The sequence below is a fragment of the Equus przewalskii genome, chromosome 17 (genome assembly GCF_037783145.1).
Source record: "Equus przewalskii isolate Varuska chromosome 17, EquPr2, whole genome shotgun sequence".
Taxonomy (NCBI): Eukaryota; Metazoa; Chordata; class Mammalia; order Perissodactyla; family Equidae; genus Equus; species Equus przewalskii.
The window spans coordinates 40,141,054-40,161,387 of record NC_091847.1 but is presented as its reverse complement, the minus strand read 5'-3'; the positions used below and the strand labels follow the sequence as shown (position 1 = coordinate 40,161,387).

At 42.6% G+C, this 20,334-nt stretch overlaps 1 protein-coding gene and 1 long non-coding RNA gene across 4 annotated transcripts in view; one reads left to right on the top strand and one right to left on the bottom strand.

Annotated features, from left to right (window-relative positions):
• Positions 1 to 818: 818 nt before the first annotated feature.
• Positions 819 to 4,145, bottom strand: LOC139076620 (uncharacterized). Its single transcript, XR_011528383.1, has 2 exons — positions 3,931 to 4,145; positions 819 to 1,172 (listed from the first exon to the last, which is right to left on the bottom strand). It is a non-coding gene; the product is annotated as an uncharacterized lncRNA (long non-coding RNA).
• Positions 4,015 to 20,334, top strand: part of LY75 (lymphocyte antigen 75) — a 130,158-nt gene continuing 113,838 nt past the window's right edge. The window contains exons 1-4 of one of the 3 annotated variants that reach the window (XM_008513703.2): positions 4,015 to 4,635; positions 10,493 to 10,864; positions 15,499 to 15,669; positions 18,738 to 18,902. In XM_008513703.2, the coding sequence (XP_008511925.1) occupies positions 4,542 to 4,635; positions 10,493 to 10,864; positions 15,499 to 15,669; positions 18,738 to 18,902 (802 nt within the window). In that variant the 5' untranslated portion in view covers positions 4,015 to 4,541. Of the gene's footprint in view, positions 4,689 to 10,492; positions 10,865 to 15,498; positions 15,670 to 18,737; positions 18,903 to 20,334 lie in introns of all 3 variants that reach the window. The other 2 variants (XM_008513704.2, XM_070580021.1) reach the window with 2 other exon arrangements.

The window sequence follows — 20,334 nt, the reverse complement described above, 5'->3', positions numbered from 1 at the left end:
AACATGAGAATGGATAAAGTGTGCGTTATTCTTCCAATGGAACACCACATAAAAATGAACGAACTATAGCTACACACACCAACAAAGATGAATGTCACAGGCGTAATTTTGAGCAAAAAAGATAGGTAGCCAAAAAACCTCTAAATGATTCCACTTACATAAAATTAAAAAACATGCAAAGTATATAGACTGTTCAAGGAATGAATCATATATGAGAAAACTGTAAAGAAAAGAATGATAAATAAACAATTCAGAGTAGTGGTTACCTCTGGGTAGGAATAAGATGGATATGATCAGGAGGAGGCCCACAAGCATAGCTACTCTTTTTTGGGTATAATATATTTTATAATTAAAAACATGACTTTAGAGGTCCAAAAAGCTCATGTTCCCTCTCCCTAATTGTAATTGGGAATAGAGCAATACTAACACTCTCACACTCATGAAAGTTCTATGTTTATCTTCACTTATGGCTATTGACCTTGGCCGAGTTACCTGTCTTGCCTATGTTGTCTCAGTTTCGACATTTGTAAAATGAGGATAATAGTAGTAACTTCATAGGATGATTATTAGATAAGACAGCACATGGGAAATGCTCAGCACAATGGCCTGGCACCCACCGGGTGCCAGATGTCTGTTATTTTGCTCACATCAATGTCTCAACTTGGAGTGTCCTCCCCACTGCCTCTATCTACTGAATATTACTCATCCAAGGACATTCAGCCCAGTGCCTGAAGACTCTCCTTCTCCCTGTAGCTTTCTCCCTCTTTTTTATTATTATTTTTTTTACTGAGGTTATGATAGTTTATGACACTGTGAAATTTCAGTTGTACGTTATTATTTGTCAGCCACCATATAGGTGCACTCCTTCACTCTTTGTGCCCACTGACCACCACCCTTCCCCCTGGTAACCACTAAACAGTTCTCTCCATCCATGTTTTTGTTTATCTTCCACATATGAGTGAAATCATATGGTGTTTGTCTTTGTCTGGCTTATTTTGCTTAACATGATATTCTCAAGGTCCACTCATGTTGTTGCGAATGGGACAATTTTGTCTTCTTTATGGCTGAGTAGTATTCCATTGTATATATATATATATACCACATCTTCTTTATCCAACCATCAGTTGCTGGGCACTTGGGTTGCTTCCATGTCTTGGCTATTGTGAATAATCCTGCAATGAACAGAGGGGTGCATAAGTCTCTTTGAATTGTTGATTTCATGTTCTTTGGAGAAATACCCAGTAGTGGTATAGCTGGTCATACGGTATTTCTATTTTTAAATTTTTGAGATTTCTCCCTCTTTTATTTTATTTATTTATTTATTTATTTTTGAGGAAGATTAGCCCTGAGCTAACTGCTGCCAATCCTTTTTTTGCTGAGGAAGGCTGGCCCTGAGCTAACATCCATGCCCACCTTCCTCTACTTTATACGTGGGATGCCTACCACAGCATGGCGTGCCAAGCGGTGCCACGTTCACACCCGGGATCCGAACCAGCGAACCCCGGGCTGCCGAAGTGGAACGTGGGCACTTAACCGTTGTGCCACCAGGCCAGCCCCTCTCCCTCTTTTAAATGCCTAGACCTCCTGTTGCCTGCACCAGGCATTTGCCATGTATTTATTTATTCATTCATCCTACATGAGGCATTTACTACAAATTTATTCATTCACTCATCCAGCAAATCATGGGCCAGGTACTGGGAACACAGAAGTGACTAAAGCAGACATAGTCACCGCCTTCCTGGGTTCTGCTGCCTGGGGAGGGAGACGGACATTCAACAAATGAGAAAGTGCATAATTATTTAATTCAGCTGTGCTAAGTGCTATCAGGACAAAGTGGGGGATGCATTGCGACGCCACCACAGAGGAAGCTCACCTAGACTGCAGAGTCAAGAAAGATTTGCTTGAGAAAGTGACATTTAAGGTGAGACTTGAAGGATACACTGCTTTCTGTTGTCACTATAGATAATAAATATTTATTGAGGTTCTATAACCTAGGTGGAGTATCAGTGCTCATGTACCTACAGAAAAAATAGCAGCAGGAGGTAGCCCGTGTTAAATGCCAAGTAAACAGAATGTACAACATTATCTAGATGTTTGGAATCCCCAACAGTCAGAGCTCTTCTTAGAAACATTTTATACAAAATGTGGGATTTGAGCAGAGCATTAACTGGAAGGCTGGAACTAAGACAAGGGAGGGGGAAAGAGGCATTCTGGATAGGGGGAAATATGCTATACGGGCAGAGACAGGAAAAGGCAAGACAGATTCAGACAGGTTGCCTGAACCAAGGAATGACAGAAGAAGGCAGTTAAAGATAAAGGTCAGATCATAGAGGGGATTGCTTATCATAGATGGAGTTTTCTTTTTGTATCATGGGCTTCTTTGAGACTCTCAGGAAAGCCTTGGGCCCGTCCTCCTACTCCAAAACAAGTGCATTCATAAAGCTGCATACAATTTCAGGGGTTCACAATCTTCCCAAACTCCCGTTAGGAACCCCTGCTATAAGCGAGTAGCGCTGAAAGGATTTGAGTAGAAGAAAGGTGGCATGTTCCAAACAGCGTTAGCACAATTCGTTTGCCTAAGAGGATAAGACTGTTGGCAGTAAGGTCAATTGAGAAACTATTGTAATATAACGCAAGCAGGAACTCATATAGCCCTAGGCTAAGGCCTAGGAGTTCTAGGAGTTCTAGGAGTTCTGAGGTTCTAGGAGTTCGTTAATTAAGTAAACTAATATTTATCGGGAGCATACTCTGGGATAGGCCTGGTGTTCAGTGTTAGGGATGCGTTAATGAAGAAGATAATGAAGGAGATAAGAGCACTGCCCTCAAGGAGCTCCAAGCTGGGCAGGATCAGAAAGGCAGGCAGCCACAGATGGCGGAGGGCTGAAGAGCAGCAGCAGATTGTCTTACTCAGAACTTTCCACTGCCCATTCCCTAGAGAATTAAGTCAAAGTCTTTAATATCATATTCAAGGCACTTCACAAAATAGCTACAACCCATCTTTCTGCTATCACTTCCTCTCAGGCCTCTTACCACAACTACTTTGAACACCCACCCACACACACACCCACACACACACACACACACACACACACACACGACCTACCCCGCAGGGTGGCCACACAGGACTCTTGACTGTCTTCTGACCCTGCTTTGCATTTTCCTGCCTCCATTTTGTCAGTATTTTCCTCCCCCCCCCCCCCCCCAGGGCTGTCAAATCCCAGCCTGGTCAAACTCCTACCCATGACCCATTCTTCAAGGCCCAGTTGAGGTTTTGCCTTCCTTGAAGCTTTGTCTGAGTCTCCATGCATTCTGCCCTGAGTTACTGTGTGTGCCTCAGTCTACCCCAGTACTCAGTAAGTTTGAGAGCATGAGGATGTTGCCTTTTATCTTATCCTGAGAGGTGCCCAGGCCTTCTGATGGCAAGTGCTCAACATATCTACTGAAGTGAAAGGCTAGAGCCCAGGGAGAGCACGGAGTCAAGGTAGACTTGTGAGTCAGTGAAGCCTTTGTGGTTGGAATCAGGAAAGGCAACCTAAATGTTCACCTCCTGGTGGAAGAATTCACTCTTACAGGACAGGGATGCAGGCCATCCCAGGTATACACCAAGTGCATAGTAAATATGGGGTTTAAAAATACAGGACATTCATATCTAGGCAACTTAGGTCACCCTATCTATAATGATAGCAGTTTCCATAGGAAGAGGATCAAGTCTACTCTCACAATTGGCAGTTTGGGGAGCAGACTTCCGCATTTCTACTGGATTATAATTATTATCGTTGTTATTATTTATCAGGAAAAGAGTTTACTTGCAAAGGTCAAATGGGTATAAAGCCTAAATCATCCTTGGAAGTATTATAGTGTCACTCGAACAGCTCTTGCTTTTAATTCTTTAACAATTGCGGGTGGGACTGCACCGTGTCGTTACCTCACCTTTGTTTGCGTTATCAAAATACGCAAGACGTTGCCCAGGACGACTGAATTCTTTGGCTCGACCGCAGCTGCAACACCACAGGTGCACACTTCCCCCTTTGGGATACGAGAGGATGTGGGTGCCTCTTCAGCCTAGCCGTGCATTGAAAAAGTCACGCCTGACTGCGGGGCGTTAGGCAGAGAACAGGGTCCCCAACTGACTGAACCCACCCACTAAGACGCTGCCAGGTCCCAGCCAGTGCTGCGCCTCCTCAACTCTACTGATGAAGAAGGGGGGCCAGGGCCCCCAAGCCGGGTAGTCTGGCGGCGCTCGGCTCTCTCGCTCCCCACGCACTTCCCGCCTCCTCGCGGGTCCCGCGCGTCGCAGGTGTGCAGAGCATCTCCCGTGTCGTCTTCCCGCCTCCTGTCCCCTCCTCCCCGCCCCGCCCTCTCCCCGGCCGGGGGAGGGGGGGAAGGATATGAAGATCTGAGTGGCCGAGGGCGGCCGGGGCGGGGCCGGGGCGGCCCTGGAGGCCCAAGGCAAAGTCGCCGGCAGGGCAGGCTGGGCGCACCAGGAGGGTTGGGTGCTGCGTGCGCCCGAGGACCCGGTGGGACCACTTGGCCGGTTCAGGATGAGGACGCGCTGGACGACCCCTTGCCGCGCGGCAGAGCTCCTCGTGCTGTTCCTCCGGTGCTTCGGACTGGCGGAGCCCTTTGGCCGGGCAGGTAACCGCGGGCGCGTCCGCCAGCCGGCCGGCTAGGGGCCTCGAGGCTGCCAGGTCTGCCGACTCTCCTCGCTTCGGGTTAGGGCTGCGCTCCGAGGTCACGTCACCTCTGCTTTCCTCAGGGGTCTGGAGCCGGGCAGGAGAGCCGAAGGGGAGGTCTGGGGACAGGGCGTTCTATTGCCCTTGGGGGCCGGGAGGAGGGCGGGGTGGGGCGTGGAGGGCAAAGTGTTTCTGGTGTTGAGGGCAAGGAGTCCACGGTAGGAGCGGCACAGAGTCTTTTCTGGAAAGGTTCCCCGCCCCCTCCTGGTCCTCTCCTCTAAAATCTTGCTTCCCTGAAGTATGGGGCCTCTCAACACCCTCTATGCCCCATCATACCCGTCTCGCCCCTCCTTCATCCCTTGGTCTCCTTGGCCACTCAGTGTCAAGTGCAGCTTTCCACCCACGTCGCCAAGGATAAGCAATGACTCTCCGACTTTAGTGCGCCCACAGTGTACGTCAAAAAAGAAGTCAAGTTAAGCCCTGTCTCCTAACGTGACCGAGATCTTGACTTTGTTATGATGCCCTCCCCCCGTGCCTCAAGCAGCGACCCTTACTTCTAATTGGCTTATCAGCTCCAAACGACCCCTGCGAGGCTGACAGTCACACGCTGGAGCGCAGTTCGCTTGCCGGGCGACCTCCTGAAGCAGAAGCACGACCAGGAACAGACGCCCTTTGCTGATGCCCTGGGTGGTGTGAGCCCCACCATCTCCCTTGGCAGGAAGCGGAGTTTGCTTTTACTTTCTCTTTTTGCCTTGGTAAAAGGTGTGCTCAGGACTTTGTTTCTTAGTCTGGCTGTGTAATGAGCAATCAGTGGGCTGTCCCCACCTACACTTCTGTCATCTTGTCTCTATGAGGAAGTAAAAGATGGTCAAGGTAGTTTTTTAAAAACTTCAGGTTGCTTGTAGCTATTTTCTTTGCAGCTAAACTAAGTGACTATCTGATTTAGACTTTCTTCAGAGACTGATAGGAAGAGGTTCCCCAGAGTATTGAGTGGCATCGCCCTATCTACATGAAGGACCTTTTGATGGACCCTGCTCAGATTCACGCTTCTCGGTTCTTCTTTGACCCTACGTGTTGGAAACTACCAAAAGCCCTTTATTGCTGTGACAATTTTATTCTGCCTGCCCCCCATCCAGGGAGAAAACTTTCACTGCAGCAACTAACTACAGTCAAAACACACTAACCTTTCAGTCACTAAACTCCTGGTTTCCGTCTACATCTGTTTTAGTCTTGTCTGTTTTGTCTCCCCCACAGAAATCAAAATTTCCTTAATTTTTGCAATCTCTACAATTCCTGGCCTTTCTCATCAACCCAAAGCAAAGAGCAACAGCTTAATTCCATTCTCCCTGCACCAGGTCCTCGCGGGTATTTGTTTTCCTACAACTTTCCTCATCCTTAGCAGCTGCTGTGGTTGGCTTACACGCACCCTCAGACCAGACTTGTGGCCCTATTTCAGGGAAGCACTGGAGTTTTGAAACCCCACTCATTTGGGTAGCTTGTTTGGCAGTGTGTCAGCTTGACGATGCTGGTAATGGTGTGCGCTTTGTCACATGTACGCAGCTGGGTTTCTGCAGGTGGTCTCAGTTGCTCAGATGCTGGAGAAGTACCTCTGTGTCCTTGGGGAAATGCCAATTGCTTAGTTTATTTATTTATTTATTTTTTGCCTCCTTGGAGAGCTAACAGATTGAAGTAAACAAAATCTTCAGGGACTCCTGAGGTTTTCACCAGCCCACACCACCCAATCTGAACAACATGGCTTTCTGACTCCTCATAGACCGCCACGGTCCCAACTGTCACTTCAGGACCTGTTTTTGAACTAGCAAGCCCAGACTTCTGATTCTTTCCTGTTGCACCTGTGCACTCCGCACACATGGCGTGGCTTCACAAAGTGCTTAACAGTAAGGGCTGTGGAAGTTCTCCTGAAACTAAAAATGCTGCCGTCTTCATCCTTCCTGCCTTCCCAAGCCATCTGCCTCTCCATTTGTCTGTGGTCATGAAATGTTGATGTCCAGCTTCTCTTTGGAATGTGCAAGGCTCTCTGGTTTAGGACAAGACAGGAGTTAGTTAATGATCAGACAATAAGAGAGAGTTTTCCTTTGATTGATGTGGAAATACTAAAAATTCATTTTCAATTTATGATTATGCTACTTAGCCATTTCCTCTCAAACACCACGAGAATGTTTATGTAAAATGAAGCACATAACAAGTGGTACTGGGGCTGATGAGGCTTCTTTTCATCAACGTCTGCTTTTCAGACTTGTCCCAATATTGTATGTGGAGGTAAACATTAAAATTCCATTTAGGACCAGTCTAAGGTTATAAAGTGAACAAGATGCAATATAAGGAATAAGTAAAGAATCTGTTTTACAAATTGCTCTGTAATTACCTTTTCAAAGTGTAATACATTTCTGAAATATTTTATGTACACTTATTTAACAGATTTTCTAAATAAGCAATTATTTTAGCACTTCCTCAGTCTTTCTTCCCACTCTTTTTTTATTTAAAGATTGGCACCTGAGCTAACATCTGTTGCCAATCTTTATTTCTTATCCCCCGAAACCCCAGTACATAGTTGCATATTCTAGTTGTAGGTCCTTCTGGTTGTGCTATGTGGGACGCTGCCTCAGCATGGCCTGATGAGCAGTGCGATGTCTGAGCCCAGGATCCAAACTGGCGAAACTCTGGGTTGCCAAAGTGGAGTGTGAGAACTTAACCACTCGGCCAAGGGCTGGCCCCCTTCTTCCCACTCTTCAACCTACTATCCCAATAGGGTTGTAAGACTGAGGCACACTGAACAGCTCCTGCTAAGGGTAAGGAAAGATATGGGGAAATATCATGAGAAGGCAAAACTTTCCCTAGCTTATGCATTATGTATGAGCGCTTTACACATACATTACGTATGAAGACCAATAACAAGTTTCCTTAAGTCATATCAATAATTAATGTCTGTGGTAAGTGACCACTATAGGTGCCAAATGTTGACATTACATACTTGGTTAAAATACAGATTTAGAATGAGGCAAGTATCTACAGTAAAAGATGCTGCTATTGGGTGAGAAGTTTGGCAACTCCCCTTTAACATAGCTACTCCATGCTGCTCCATGCCTCTCCTGTAGTCTTTCAGAGTTGCTACAACCTTGTTAAGTCCAGAGTGTCCCAGAAGTAAAACACATAGTAAATGGAAAAGGGTAAAATATTTTTCTCTTCCAAATAATATTTATAAAGCAGCACTGTCACCTAAGTGCACATGCCCAGTACAAATGGGATTAGAATAACCTAAAATGCTACTAGCATTTGCATGACATAATAAAGTTGCGGACATCTGTTCAAGAACAGTATGCGAGAACTTAGCAAAGACTAGTAAAACCTGCAAGGGTAGGAAAGTTGTTGGCCTTGTGTAAGCACAAGATGTTAGTACCGGAAGTGGCTTAAATATCTTATACTCCACTGCTTTCATCTTACATTGAAGATATGAAGACCCTGGGGAGACTAGATGACTTCCCCAACATCTCCCAGCTATCTGGTAGCAGACATAGGTCTTCAGTCTAGGACCCCTAATTCTATGTTCCACTGCTCTTTCCACTATGCTGAGAGCTGTAGCTACTCCATTGGATTCTGCAAAGGCAATTTGAAAAATCTAGAACTCCAAACTGCAGGGGTAGGCACAGCTGCTGCTTGTCCAGTTCACCTGTATGGGGTCAAGGGGCACACAGCAGAGTGCTCAGGAAAGAGAGCAATGAGACTACAGGGTGGGAAAGGCAAAGGTTCCAGCAAGGGTGGCGGCCACCCATTCTCCTGCAGGAGCAGGCTGCTTTTTTTTTCTGCAGTAATTCCTGATACTTTGGAACACAAGATTTATTTTGGAGAGGTGAGAGAGAATAGTTTGGAAAAGAGGTAAGTCACGGGCCTGAGTCACTATTGGATATGTGGGAGAAGGACATTAGAGAAAGTATAAGGAATAATCTTCTAAGATAGTGCATTTTCCATTTTTCTTAACTATCCTCCCAAACTGTGTCCATAAAGTAGAGAATAGCAGAATGATGTCAAAGAAGAAAGAGTGAGGGATGGAAACTGCTATAGCAGACATACCTAGTTGCAACCCTATGCAATATTTTAAAGTACAGATTTGAAAACAGAAATAACTTAAAGTTTTAAAGGATTTTGTTGTTCTTATTGTTTCTCTTGTTGCTGCTGCTTTACTTTCTTTTTTTTTTTTTTTTTTTTTGGGAGGAACATTGGCCCTGAGCTAACATCTTTGCCAATCTTCCTCAATTTTGTGTGGGATGCCACCCCAGGGTGGCTTGATAAGCAGTGCTATGTCCACGCCTGGGATCTGAACCCGCAAACGCTGCCAAAGCAGAGCACGTGAACTTAACCACTATGCCACTGGGCTGGCCCTGCTGCTGCTATTTAAATAAAAAAATTCTGTCCAAAGTTCAAACTAGAATTAGACTTTATTTTATGGTTATTATTTACATGGTGAAATTTCCCCTCAAGTCCTTGGTACGCGAAATTTTAACCCTGAAAGCCTGTGAATTATTATTAGAAAAGCTGTTTACTGTTGGTAAAAAGCAGTGATTGTGAAACTGGCATCAAAAAGAAAGTGCCTTTTGGGAACTAAAATTTAACAGGTCCTTCTGCTGAACCCTTGGTTCATTGACAATGATTATTTAAGTTTGTCTAAAATATTTCAGCTGTACTCTCATCAACGTAAAGTTCTGTGCTATAACTTCAAAAGATTTTGTTTGGAAAAGTACTGACCAAATTGTTCAATTGTAGTTTGCTGTAATAGATGTGAATCTTGCTCCGGAAACTCAGGTGCACAAGAAACAATGCGTTACTTTATTTTCATAAAACCAAATTAAATTTTATTCTGAGGTCCCATTCCACCAGGTTAACAGAACTTCCGTGCCTGTCATTCCTGAGATCTTCCCCAGCTCATGCAAAACTGCCAGGGGAACAGTCAGGGAGGGCGTTCCCTTTGGCCTTTAGCTCACCCTGGTTACTTCTGAGTTTCCCTTGTCCAAACCCACTGGGTCTTGAATCCTGTGGCTCAGGGGATTCCCGGGGCTCAGGTTTGGCCTCCCTAGGTGATCCCCACAGTCAGTCCCTCCAGTCCCTCCCAGGGGCTTCCCATCACCTTCCTGGAGGTGCTGCGACTGTTGGCAACAGGTCCCCTCTACCTTCAAAACCCAGACCTCCATTTCCTCTCCTCCCTTTACCCCACTCTTCTCCTTCTGCCCCCTCAGAAGTCTCCCCATCTCCTCTGAGACACATCAACGTCATGTAATAATTTCTCCTGCCACAGTAGCTGAAATGTAAGCAAGACAGAATTGCGGTCCTGAATAGGTTCAGGATATTTTCTGTTGACCGTAGACCACCTGTCCAAGGAAAAGGAAAACTAAAGATCATCTTCATCTCATTAAATAAGGGGTAAAAATATTTCATGGAATAACAATAACAAATATGCATACTATTCTAAGTGCTTTACATGTGTGAGCTCATTTTATCCTCACATCTACCATGGGAAGTACTATTTTACAAAGGAGGAAACTGAGGCACAGCGTTAAATAACTTGCACTGATCAGCTGGCTAACAAGTAGCAGAGGCAGACTATGAATCCAGGCAGATTGGCTCCAGAGCTCATCCCCTTATCCCACACTGTATTGCCTCTCTGGCTACCTCTGTCCTCCAACCTTGTGTGGTACATTAGAGTTTATACAGCTTGGTACCCAGACTCTGCTCAGCAGACAGGTCCAAGGCACATTGACCACATAATCCAGAATCCTGAAATGTCTTCTTTGACTGTCTTGCCTCAGGTAATGATCCCTTCACCATCGTCAATGAAAACACGGGCAAGTGCCTCAAGCCACTGAATGACTGGATAGTAGCAAAGGACTGTGATGAAAGCAGGGATCTGTTATGGAAGTGGGTATCCCAACATCGGCTCTTTCATTTGGAATCCCAGAAGTGTCTTGGCCTAAATATTACCAAATCCACTGATTCCTTGAGAATGTTCAGCTGTGACTCGAATGCCATGCTGTGGTGGAAATGTGAGCACCACTCTGTGTATGGAGCTGCCCAGTACAGGTTGACTCTGAAGAGTGGACATGCCATAGCAAGTACAAATTCATCTGATGTCTGGAAGAAAGGAGGCTCAGAGGAAAGCCTCTGTGAGCAGCCTTACCATGGTGAGTATTGGAGAGGAACTTTGACTCATCTGCTGCTGTGTTTGGTAGATGCGACATTGAACATGCACAACTGACCACAAATAAAGTCATACACTGGTAAGGGCAGTGGGCTTAGCATTCAGTTCCAGGCACTATGGAGTAACTTAGCTACCTTTGTTAAGTTGGTGCTATTTGCCCCCTTTTACACGTAAGGCTAGGAGAGGTTAGGTGTCTTGACAGAGGTCACACGGTCATTCTGTGGCGCCCTGGGATTTGAAATCTCTCTGATGCCTAAGTGTATGTACTTCCTACTATAACATTCTTAGCTCAATAGGAAAGGAAACTTGAGAGTAACAGGAAATCCTTCTGACAGGATAAAAGTCAAATGCCCTAGTAAAGTCAAACCTATTCTAAGTGAAAATAGAAGAAGGAAAGAAAAAGAAAAAAGGAAACGTACTTTTCCTTATCTTCAGATTTTTATTTAAAGGAAAAATTTGAAAAGCCTCATCTGAGGTTATTTCTTTTATTTTGGGTGTGGTACCAAACTTTGATGTTTGTGTTTATGAGTCAGCATTTTAAGAGTGGACTTTTTCTAGTTTGCTTCCAAAAATAAGTAGATGAATATTGCCTTTAGGAGAGCTGATCATAAACTTTGTTCTGAGTCTAGAAACTAGATTACAATGAATTTCCAAGTTTAAAAAGAATGAGTAGATTTTTTAAGCCACTAAATGTAATTAGCTATCACCCAAGCAAATCTTTTTTCATTATCTTGCTCTAAATTACATCAAATGTTGATATAGAGATATATATGATTATGTTGTCTAAGTCTTAACTGTTATCTCACCTTTGCTCTTCTTTGCAAATTTGCATAACTTTACAGAGATTTTCCTCTTCTCTTAAAGCTCGTTTAAGCTTAATTTGGCTTCCCATGCTTCCCGTTATCTGCACACATTTTTCTCCTGGGGGAAACTTTTTTGTTTCCTACTGAAGATGCAGCTGCTTCTGTGACGTCAGGTTCTACCGTTATGGGGAAATACCAGACAATTAGAGAAAGGGTTTTCCTTTTCTTCAATCCTCTACCCTTGAGTAGTTGAACAAGTCTGTTTCTGCTAGCCAGCTTCCTCCTGACCTTAAAAAGCAATTGCTTTCTGGATACCACTTAATGGCAAGTGTAAATTTTGTGCTATAAAAGCCTTTCTCTAACCTGGCAGCTAAGAAAAAACATCGAACCAAACAAAATGCCTTTTAAACTGGATTTGACTTGTTTCATTGTATTTGTTCAAGGATCAGAAAGGATAATTTTCTTGGCATGGCTTTTTCTGTCTCCTGCCTCTAATTTATTTTTTAAAGATTGGCACCTGAGCTAACATCTGTTGCCAATCTTCCCTTTTTTTTTCTCCCCAGAGTCCCCCAGCACACAGTCGTATACTCTAGTTGTAGGTCCTTCTGGCTCTGCTATGTGGGACGCCACCTCAGCATGGCTTGATGAGCGGTGCTAGGTCTGTGCCCAGGATCCAAACTGGCGAAACCCTGGGCCGCTGAAGCGGAGTGCAGAAACTTAACCACTCGGCCATGGGGCTGGCCCACCTATGTGTTTTATTTTATACGTTTATAATATTCTCCTGAGGAGGGAGCCCATGAGCTTCACACAGCTGCCGAAGTGATCAATGGCACAGAAAAGGTTAAGAACCCACCTAGGGTACCACCCCAGAGAGAGCAAAACAGTGCCACCAGCAAGAGCCTACCAGGATAAAGTGTGTCTTAGCCTTACCAAATACTGTATTTGCAACACTAAATTTACAAAAAAGAAATTTAGAAATTTCTAAGAAAAGGTACGTGTAGTTCTGACTCCTCAACACATACCTCAAGTCTTAATTTGCATAGAGGCCAGGGCCAAACCTGCCTCTTCTTCTCCATTCCTCTCCAGGGGACTGGTACCACCCAAGTTATATATGTCAGAAATCTACAAGTCACCCTAGAGTTGTCTTGCTTTCCTCTCCCACTGTTCAAATTTAATCAAATATTAAGTCCCAGCAATTTTACTCTTTTAAACTTATGTAGACCCTTCCCATTCTTAGGTTGAAGACTGCTGTCTTAAGTTAGGGACTTTCTCTAGGACTGCTCTCTCAGACTCCATCTATTGGCCCCTGCCACCCCTTCCTGTCCAGCTGCATAGAGATAAGAAAGATAAGATGCCTGAGTCCCAACAAAGTCAAGTCCAGGGTTGCCCAGCTTGTTATAGCAAAGCTACAGCTCAAAACGAGGATTGCATTCCCTCATACAGCTTCTTTATTTATCCCTTGGTTTTTGCTATATAATTTTTTTTGCTTCTAATACAAGAACATTTATTTGTCATTGTGTCCTGGGTTTGCCTGTCTTTCCAACTCCCATCCTGTGTGAGTCATGTTCATCTCAGAGAAAATTTTCGTTGTATAAATTTTATGAATAAACTGCTTTTGACTAGCATCCAGATATGCATTTATATCATTAAGGTATCTTGACCTCACTAGCACTCTTCAAATTTGAATGTTTGGTGAATCATGCAGAGGAAATAGACTTTTAGTGAAGGGATGGCTATAGAACTATCTTAGAAGCCTGCCAACCTCTTTAACCATTGAAGCTATTTTGTCTTCTGTTACCGAAGAAATTAATGTTAGTTTTTCATGTAAGCACCTCATCTCACAAATCTTTGCTTATTACAGAATAAGCTGTTGTTTTAAGGTTGCCGTCATCATAAATTCGAACATTCAAAGAAGATTCTTCTCAGCAAAGCATATTCTGGTCCACCAGAGGTCCAGCAGCAGAGAAGAATGTGTGAGAATAACACTCTTAGTGAATAGTTAGCATAATTTAGCTGTTATGGTGGTTTTTATACACTTATTCTTCAAAGCATATTGTGAACAGGAGAGCTTTTTAATTGAAGCCCAACTTTGAGCTATGAAACATAACTTGAAACCTGAGAAGGCAGCCAATGATGTCACAAGTTGTCCTTATGTCAAGGGCTCTAATCAGAGAGCCAGTTCTCATTGCTGTCACAATGGAGTGACTGAATGTTTCAGCTAACTACTCTGTGAAAATGAGGATTTCACAAAGAAGGATAATATTTGCCCTACTGATCTCAGGGGCTTATGGAAAAGAGAAAGTGAAAGAAATGTATGTGAAAGCACTTTGTATTATAGAAACACGAGGTTTTAGGGGGAAAAAATGATGATTCTACAAGTAATAGCCTTTGTGCTTAGGGACTTTCCTTTTACGTGTTGTAATATGGGAAGAAAAATTGGTGATGAGCTATTGGGAATTTTGGTATGGTTAAAAAAAGCATAGATGATAAGCATGATTCTTATAAAATATAATGTCAAATTGCTCTTTAACAGAAGTACCCTGTTCAAAACCATTTCTGTCAGTGGAAAACAAAACCAGCGTTCCTTAAAAGATTGTTTGCAAATAAAAGCATCTAGATTATTCTCACCTTTTGCTTACTGCTGCTTAATACATTATAAACTATTAAATTAAGTCTCACACTTCACTTAAGTGAACATTTGAGAATAATAAGGGATATGGAATCAAATACTCTCTTAAGCACACTTTTAGGCAAATCTATGAGACATTTTGAGGGACCCTAATAGCCTGGTAAAGGGTGATAAGATCTGATTACTGTGCATTACCTAATAGCCCTTATTCGATCTGGTAATGACCATTGTTTTAAACAAATTAAGGATATGGAAAAAGGTGACCGAAATAACTGCAGAGTTAGCTGTTCTATAAAAACGCTTTTCCAAGAGAACCGTTATCAACGTAAGTTTTGAGCACTTCCTCTAGCCTTTCCAGGCATGTTTGAGGTTAGAATGATTTTTCAGTTTTTCTTCGTGTACCAGGGAAAATTATTAAAATGAAAAGCTAGTTCTGCTATCTCGCTGGCCGCCAGCTGGTCCCATGACTGCCCAGTTGAGGCTGGTTCTTCTTTCATAACCTGAATTACCATGTCCTGCCCCTCTCTAAGAATCCACTCAAAGAGCCAGCAGCTCTTCCCCCCATGTCCTCAAAACCCACAGCCACAATCCTACCATCAGCTTATGAACAATAGGGCTATTTGTCCACCTCTCTAACTCCACAGTTGGTTCCAAAGTCCACTGCTGCTCTCAGTGATTCCAAGGTTTTTTTCTGGCCTCACTCTTACAAAAGAAAAGAAAATAGAGTGTAAATTTAATCTCAGGGAGGGCACCCCTTCTGCTGAAGTACTCTGCCAACCACTGTAGTCAGTTGATCCTTACTTGATCAAGCCAATATTACCTAGCTCTTCCTCATACCTCAATAAGTGAAGCTTTACATGGATTATCTCATTGAATCCTCATGAACAAACCCATGAGCTAGATACTATTTTCCTAATTTGCAAATGCAGAAACTAAGGCTAGTAGAGGTTGGAGAGCTTTCTCATAGCCACAGAGTTCATGATTAGGGGAGCTAGCATTCAACTCCAGACGTGAGCAGTCAGCATCCATGCTCTGAATTTCCACACTGTGTAGCCTGTCCAGATGCTATATTCTCATAATTGAAAACAACGATCTTTCTTTCAAAGCAGTTTTAGAAATTAGTTAACTGAAACCTAATATCTAGTTTTTAATTTTTCTTTTCTTTACTTCCTCCCCAACCCATAGAGATATACACCAGAGATGGGAACTCTTATGGAAAACCATGCGAATTTCCATTCTTTGTCAATGGGACCTGGCATCATGAGTGCATTGTTGATGAAAATCACGGTGGGCCATGGTGTGCAACCACCTTAAACTATGAGTATGAGCAAAAATGGGGCATCTGCTTAGAACCAGGTATGTATGGGTTAGTAAACTTTATGTATATGGAAAGAAAAGGATACCATTTCTGTGAGGCAAAAGGGAGGAGGAAGAGTCCAAGATGACTCAAAAGTGACTGCAACAAATATTATCCTAGATAATGGGTATATATTTGAAGAAAGAGGGAGAAGTAGTATGTAGCCATAAACTTGCTTTCAGAAATAGGCCAGGAAGAGAACCAAGACAGGATGGTGTCATGGAAGATTAAGGATGAAGGAGTGTTCTGTAGCACACATACCTCAGGGAGAGGGAATGGAAAAGGCATGAGCAGTTAGGAAATTGCTGCTCACCTCTAATAGAGCCACTTCAAAAGACTAGTAGTCGTAGAAGCTGGTTTATAGTGGACTGAAGCGTGGAAAAGAAAAAGAGAGCTAAGGTGGTGGTTTGAGGGTGAGATAGGTTGAAGAAAGACTATTAGGATAGTGGAGACTTAAGTATGTTTATGGCCTGAAGCAAAGAGTAGGGGACAAAAGAGACAAAGGCCCTCTCAAAATTGATGACATTGGTCCCTCTGTTTTTCCTGTATGTTGGTCAGAGCATTTTTCTAATTGCTTCTTACTTGAAGCGCCAAAGGATTCACTGTTCTTTAGAAGGAGAGAAACCAAACTAGCAGTTGCATCATTATCTGGTATATGACTGAGACATATTTTCTCACCGATCAGATGAGAGTTACAGGGGATCACAGTATCTGACCAGTGATAGGTGCTCAAAAAATATTTTTTAATGGGCAATTGGTTGGAAGCATCTATAGTAAAGAGAAAGGGAAAAGCTCCAGACTTAAGTAATAAGAGTTAATACCTATAGGGCCCTGCCAGGTGTCAGGTACTATTGTAAGCACTCAACATATATTAACTCATTCAATCCTCACACAACCCTGTAAGGTAGGGACCATTATTTATCCCATTATACAGATGAGCAAAGTGAGGCACAGGGGAGTTAAATTACTTGCCTAACGTCACACAGCTAGTAAATGTCAGAGCTACCCCAGGAAATCTGGCTCTAAAGTCCTTGCCCCAAACAATTACATTATCCTGCCTCATTCAGTAGCCAACCCCTGGCATTAGTAATGCTGCTCCCTCCTTAAGGGAGGCTGAGCTTCAAAATGCAGAATTCTAAGCAACTTGAAGAGGTTATACTAAGCCAGTGGTTCTCAAACTTCAGGGTGCAACAGACTCACTTGGAGAGTTTGTTAGAACACAGATTTCTGGAGCCTGCCTCCAGAAATGATGATTCGGCAGATTTGGGGTGGGGCCCAAGGATTCGAAGTTTACTGAGTTTCCAGGTGCTGCTGATGATGCTGATCTGAGGACCACACTTTGAGAATTATCTAGGTAGAGGCCCAGGCTTTCCAACATCTAGAAAGATAAAAAGCCAATATTTGCTTCAGCTATAATTGATAACAAGCAGAGTTTGGCCAACCAGGCACCAATTTCATTTAAATCTTACTGTGGTCTGGACCAGAAATTTTAGATGTGAAAGGGAACTTAGAGGTTATTGAGTGCAAACCCTCATTCCTCAGGTGAGGGACGGCAGGCCCGGATTGATGAAGTGGCCTGTCAGGGTCACCACGTTCATGTGGAGCCTCATGGAGATCCCAGGATTCCTGACCCTCATTCCCCAGCGTATTTATCCCACTCTACCTTGCTTCCTTGACTGGCATGTGTCTCAGTGTCTTTAGCCTCCTTTGGGTGGTCGGGGTGGGGGTGAGGGGGGGGGGCGGGCGGTGTGGATTACTAATGCATTCATATGCCTCCCAGAGCTATTTTTATGGAAGAAGTGAAACTGAGTTTCTCAAACATGAGGACTGCTAAACCATGGAGGTTGTATTTTATAGCAAACACACTGCCATCCCACTGGAAGCTTCTGGATTTACAAGCATGGGGCCTCAGTGGTAATAAGGAACCTTTAGGCAACTTTAGGTGCGAATCCATCTTATTTTGTTTTCACCAAATGTCACAACAACTTCTGTTACTATTTAGGCCATTTGAAAGTGGCTGAAGCAGGAGTGTATGCCATTCAGAATATCAACAAAACCAGACTTAGAGACCAGTGCTCTGATTATAGCTCTGCCACAAACACCCCTAGATCTTTGTTCCCATCTGTGAAATGAGGATGTTAAATATGATCTCTAAGAACCCTTCCAGCTTAAAGGTCCATGAGTCTAATGTGTGATATGTGACTGGTTATGGGAGATCCTTTGCAGAACCACCCATCCGGAGCTTGGGACACACTCAACAAAGCTCACATTGTGGTTTTCCTCTTGTAGGGAGTACATGGCTCTGAGTATATTTTTGAACCAGTTGTATCAAGACCTATATATCTTGTCCAGGAAACAGCTTGAAGTTTCTTTGTCTGGAATTATACGTGCTTTTTAGATATTTGTTAAAGAAAATAATATGCACATTATACAATGTACATATATGTTTATATACATATGCACACATATATCTATGTATACATGTATAATGTTAATTATATAAATTATATGTCATCTATTAAATCATCTATTAAAATATTAAGGAGAAATTTGGACTTAGTTTCTCAAATAAGGTAGTCACTTGGGCTCTAAATCTTGGGCATGCAGCATGTCTGCACACACACACACACACACACACACACACACACACACACAATGGTTTTACTTCAGGCCGTGGGCAAACCCCTTTGCAGTCTGCCACCATTTTCAGGTGAGCTTGTTTTCCATCAGTTCAGGGGTGTGACAGTGTGAGCACAGTTGAAGGCTCCTACCTTTAGGCAGAGGGAAGAAATGGGCTAAAACATGGCATTGTATTTGATAGGGGATAAAGGGAGAGTGGAAGATGGAGAGTGGAAGCTTTAACCAGACTGGGTCATTTGATGTCCTATAACTTCAGTATCTTTGTGTAACCAAAGAATCAATATATGGTCTAGTTGAGCAAATGGCAGCCTCAATTTTAGCACATCCTAAGAGTATGCAAATTGAATTGCAGTATTTGTAAGCATTCTAAGTAAAAGAAAACATTATGCCCTACTTTATGATCACTAATGTATCTTTTTATCAACAGAAATTGGCTGTGAAGGTAATTGGGAAAAGAACGAGCAGATTGGAAGTTGCTACCAGTTTAATACTCAAGCAGCTCTTTCTTGGAAAGAAGCTTATGTTTCATGTCACAATCAGGGAGCTGACTTACTGAGCATCAACAACGCTTCTGAATTAACTTATCTTAAAGGTAGGTTTAATTTGCATGTGGTAGAGCAAATTGCTGAAATTGTGATGCTGTCTGTCTTCTATTTTCGTATCCAGGTATGTTGTTTTGTGTATATATTTTTCTATCTACTCTTGGGATTTAAACTTCAACAGTGAAGCCCACAAGCAAGAAAACAGTGACTATAATCCTATTCCATCCATTGAAAATGCATCTCATGATGGAGACTAAAGAGAGGTTAATGTTCAGAAAATGGGTGGAGTAGCAAGATTAAACTGCTACCCTAAACTTAAGTGAAGGGATTTGAAAAAAGGTGAACATTTGCTCTTTGAACTTTGCTAAGTAGAGAACTCAGGAAGGTAAAGAAGATGGCTGAGTCATACTGGATGGCCTCAGTAAAACATCCTCACGTGAGTAAATGAGTCCAGTCCTCAGAAATCCTCAAGTGGATTTAAAGACGTGGACAGATGGAGTGGATAGCATTTTGTTTTGTTTGTGAAGTGGTGATGGTAATTTTTTAATTTTTAATTATGAAAACTTAAATCATGTAGGAAGGAATAGAAAATAACCTAAAAGAGACCTGTGTAACCACTACCTTGATTAAGTATATACTAACGTTTTGTCATATTGCCTTACATGGATTGATTCCCTCCCTTCCTCCTCTGCCCCAACTCCTTTCCTGCTTCCCTCCCTTTAAAGAAATGCAGTGTTAACAGAGTCAAAATAACCACCCCTTGAGTATTTTACAACATATATGTGTATAAATACTATATATGTTTTCATTATACTATTGTTCCATGTTTTAACATGACACAAATACTATCTTATTTACCCACGTGTAAGTTTATCCATTGTTAACTACTGCTGTACAGTATTACATTGTATGAATAAACCAGGTTATCCATTCCCCTATTGAGAAACAGGATGTTTTCAGCTTTTGCTATTACAAACACCTCTGTGAGGAGTATCCTTGTATGTGCCTCATCTGGCAGATGTGTATAATTGCAGAGTGATAGGGTGCATATCTCTTCACCTCTAACCAAAAATTCTAAATTGCTTTCCAAAATGGTTGTATTAGTTTGCTCCTCCACTAGCACTTGGCATTATCAGACTTATTAACTGACTAATATGTTGATGTGAAATGATACTTCATTTTTGTTTTACATTTCCCTGATAATAAATGTGGTTTTGCATCTGTGTTTATCAGGCATTCAGGTTTTCCCCTTGTAGTTTGCCAATTTGTATCCTTTGACCATTTCCTATTGATTTTTTTGCTTTCTTCATATTGATTTGTTATAGTTCTTTATATATTCTGGATACTAATCTTTTGTTGTGGGATTATAAATGTCTTTTCCTAGTCTTTGTTTTTTTCACTTTATTTTTGTTGCTTCTTATCATAAAAAATACGTTAATTTTAATTTGGTCAAACTTATCAATCTTTTCCTTAATGTTTTAT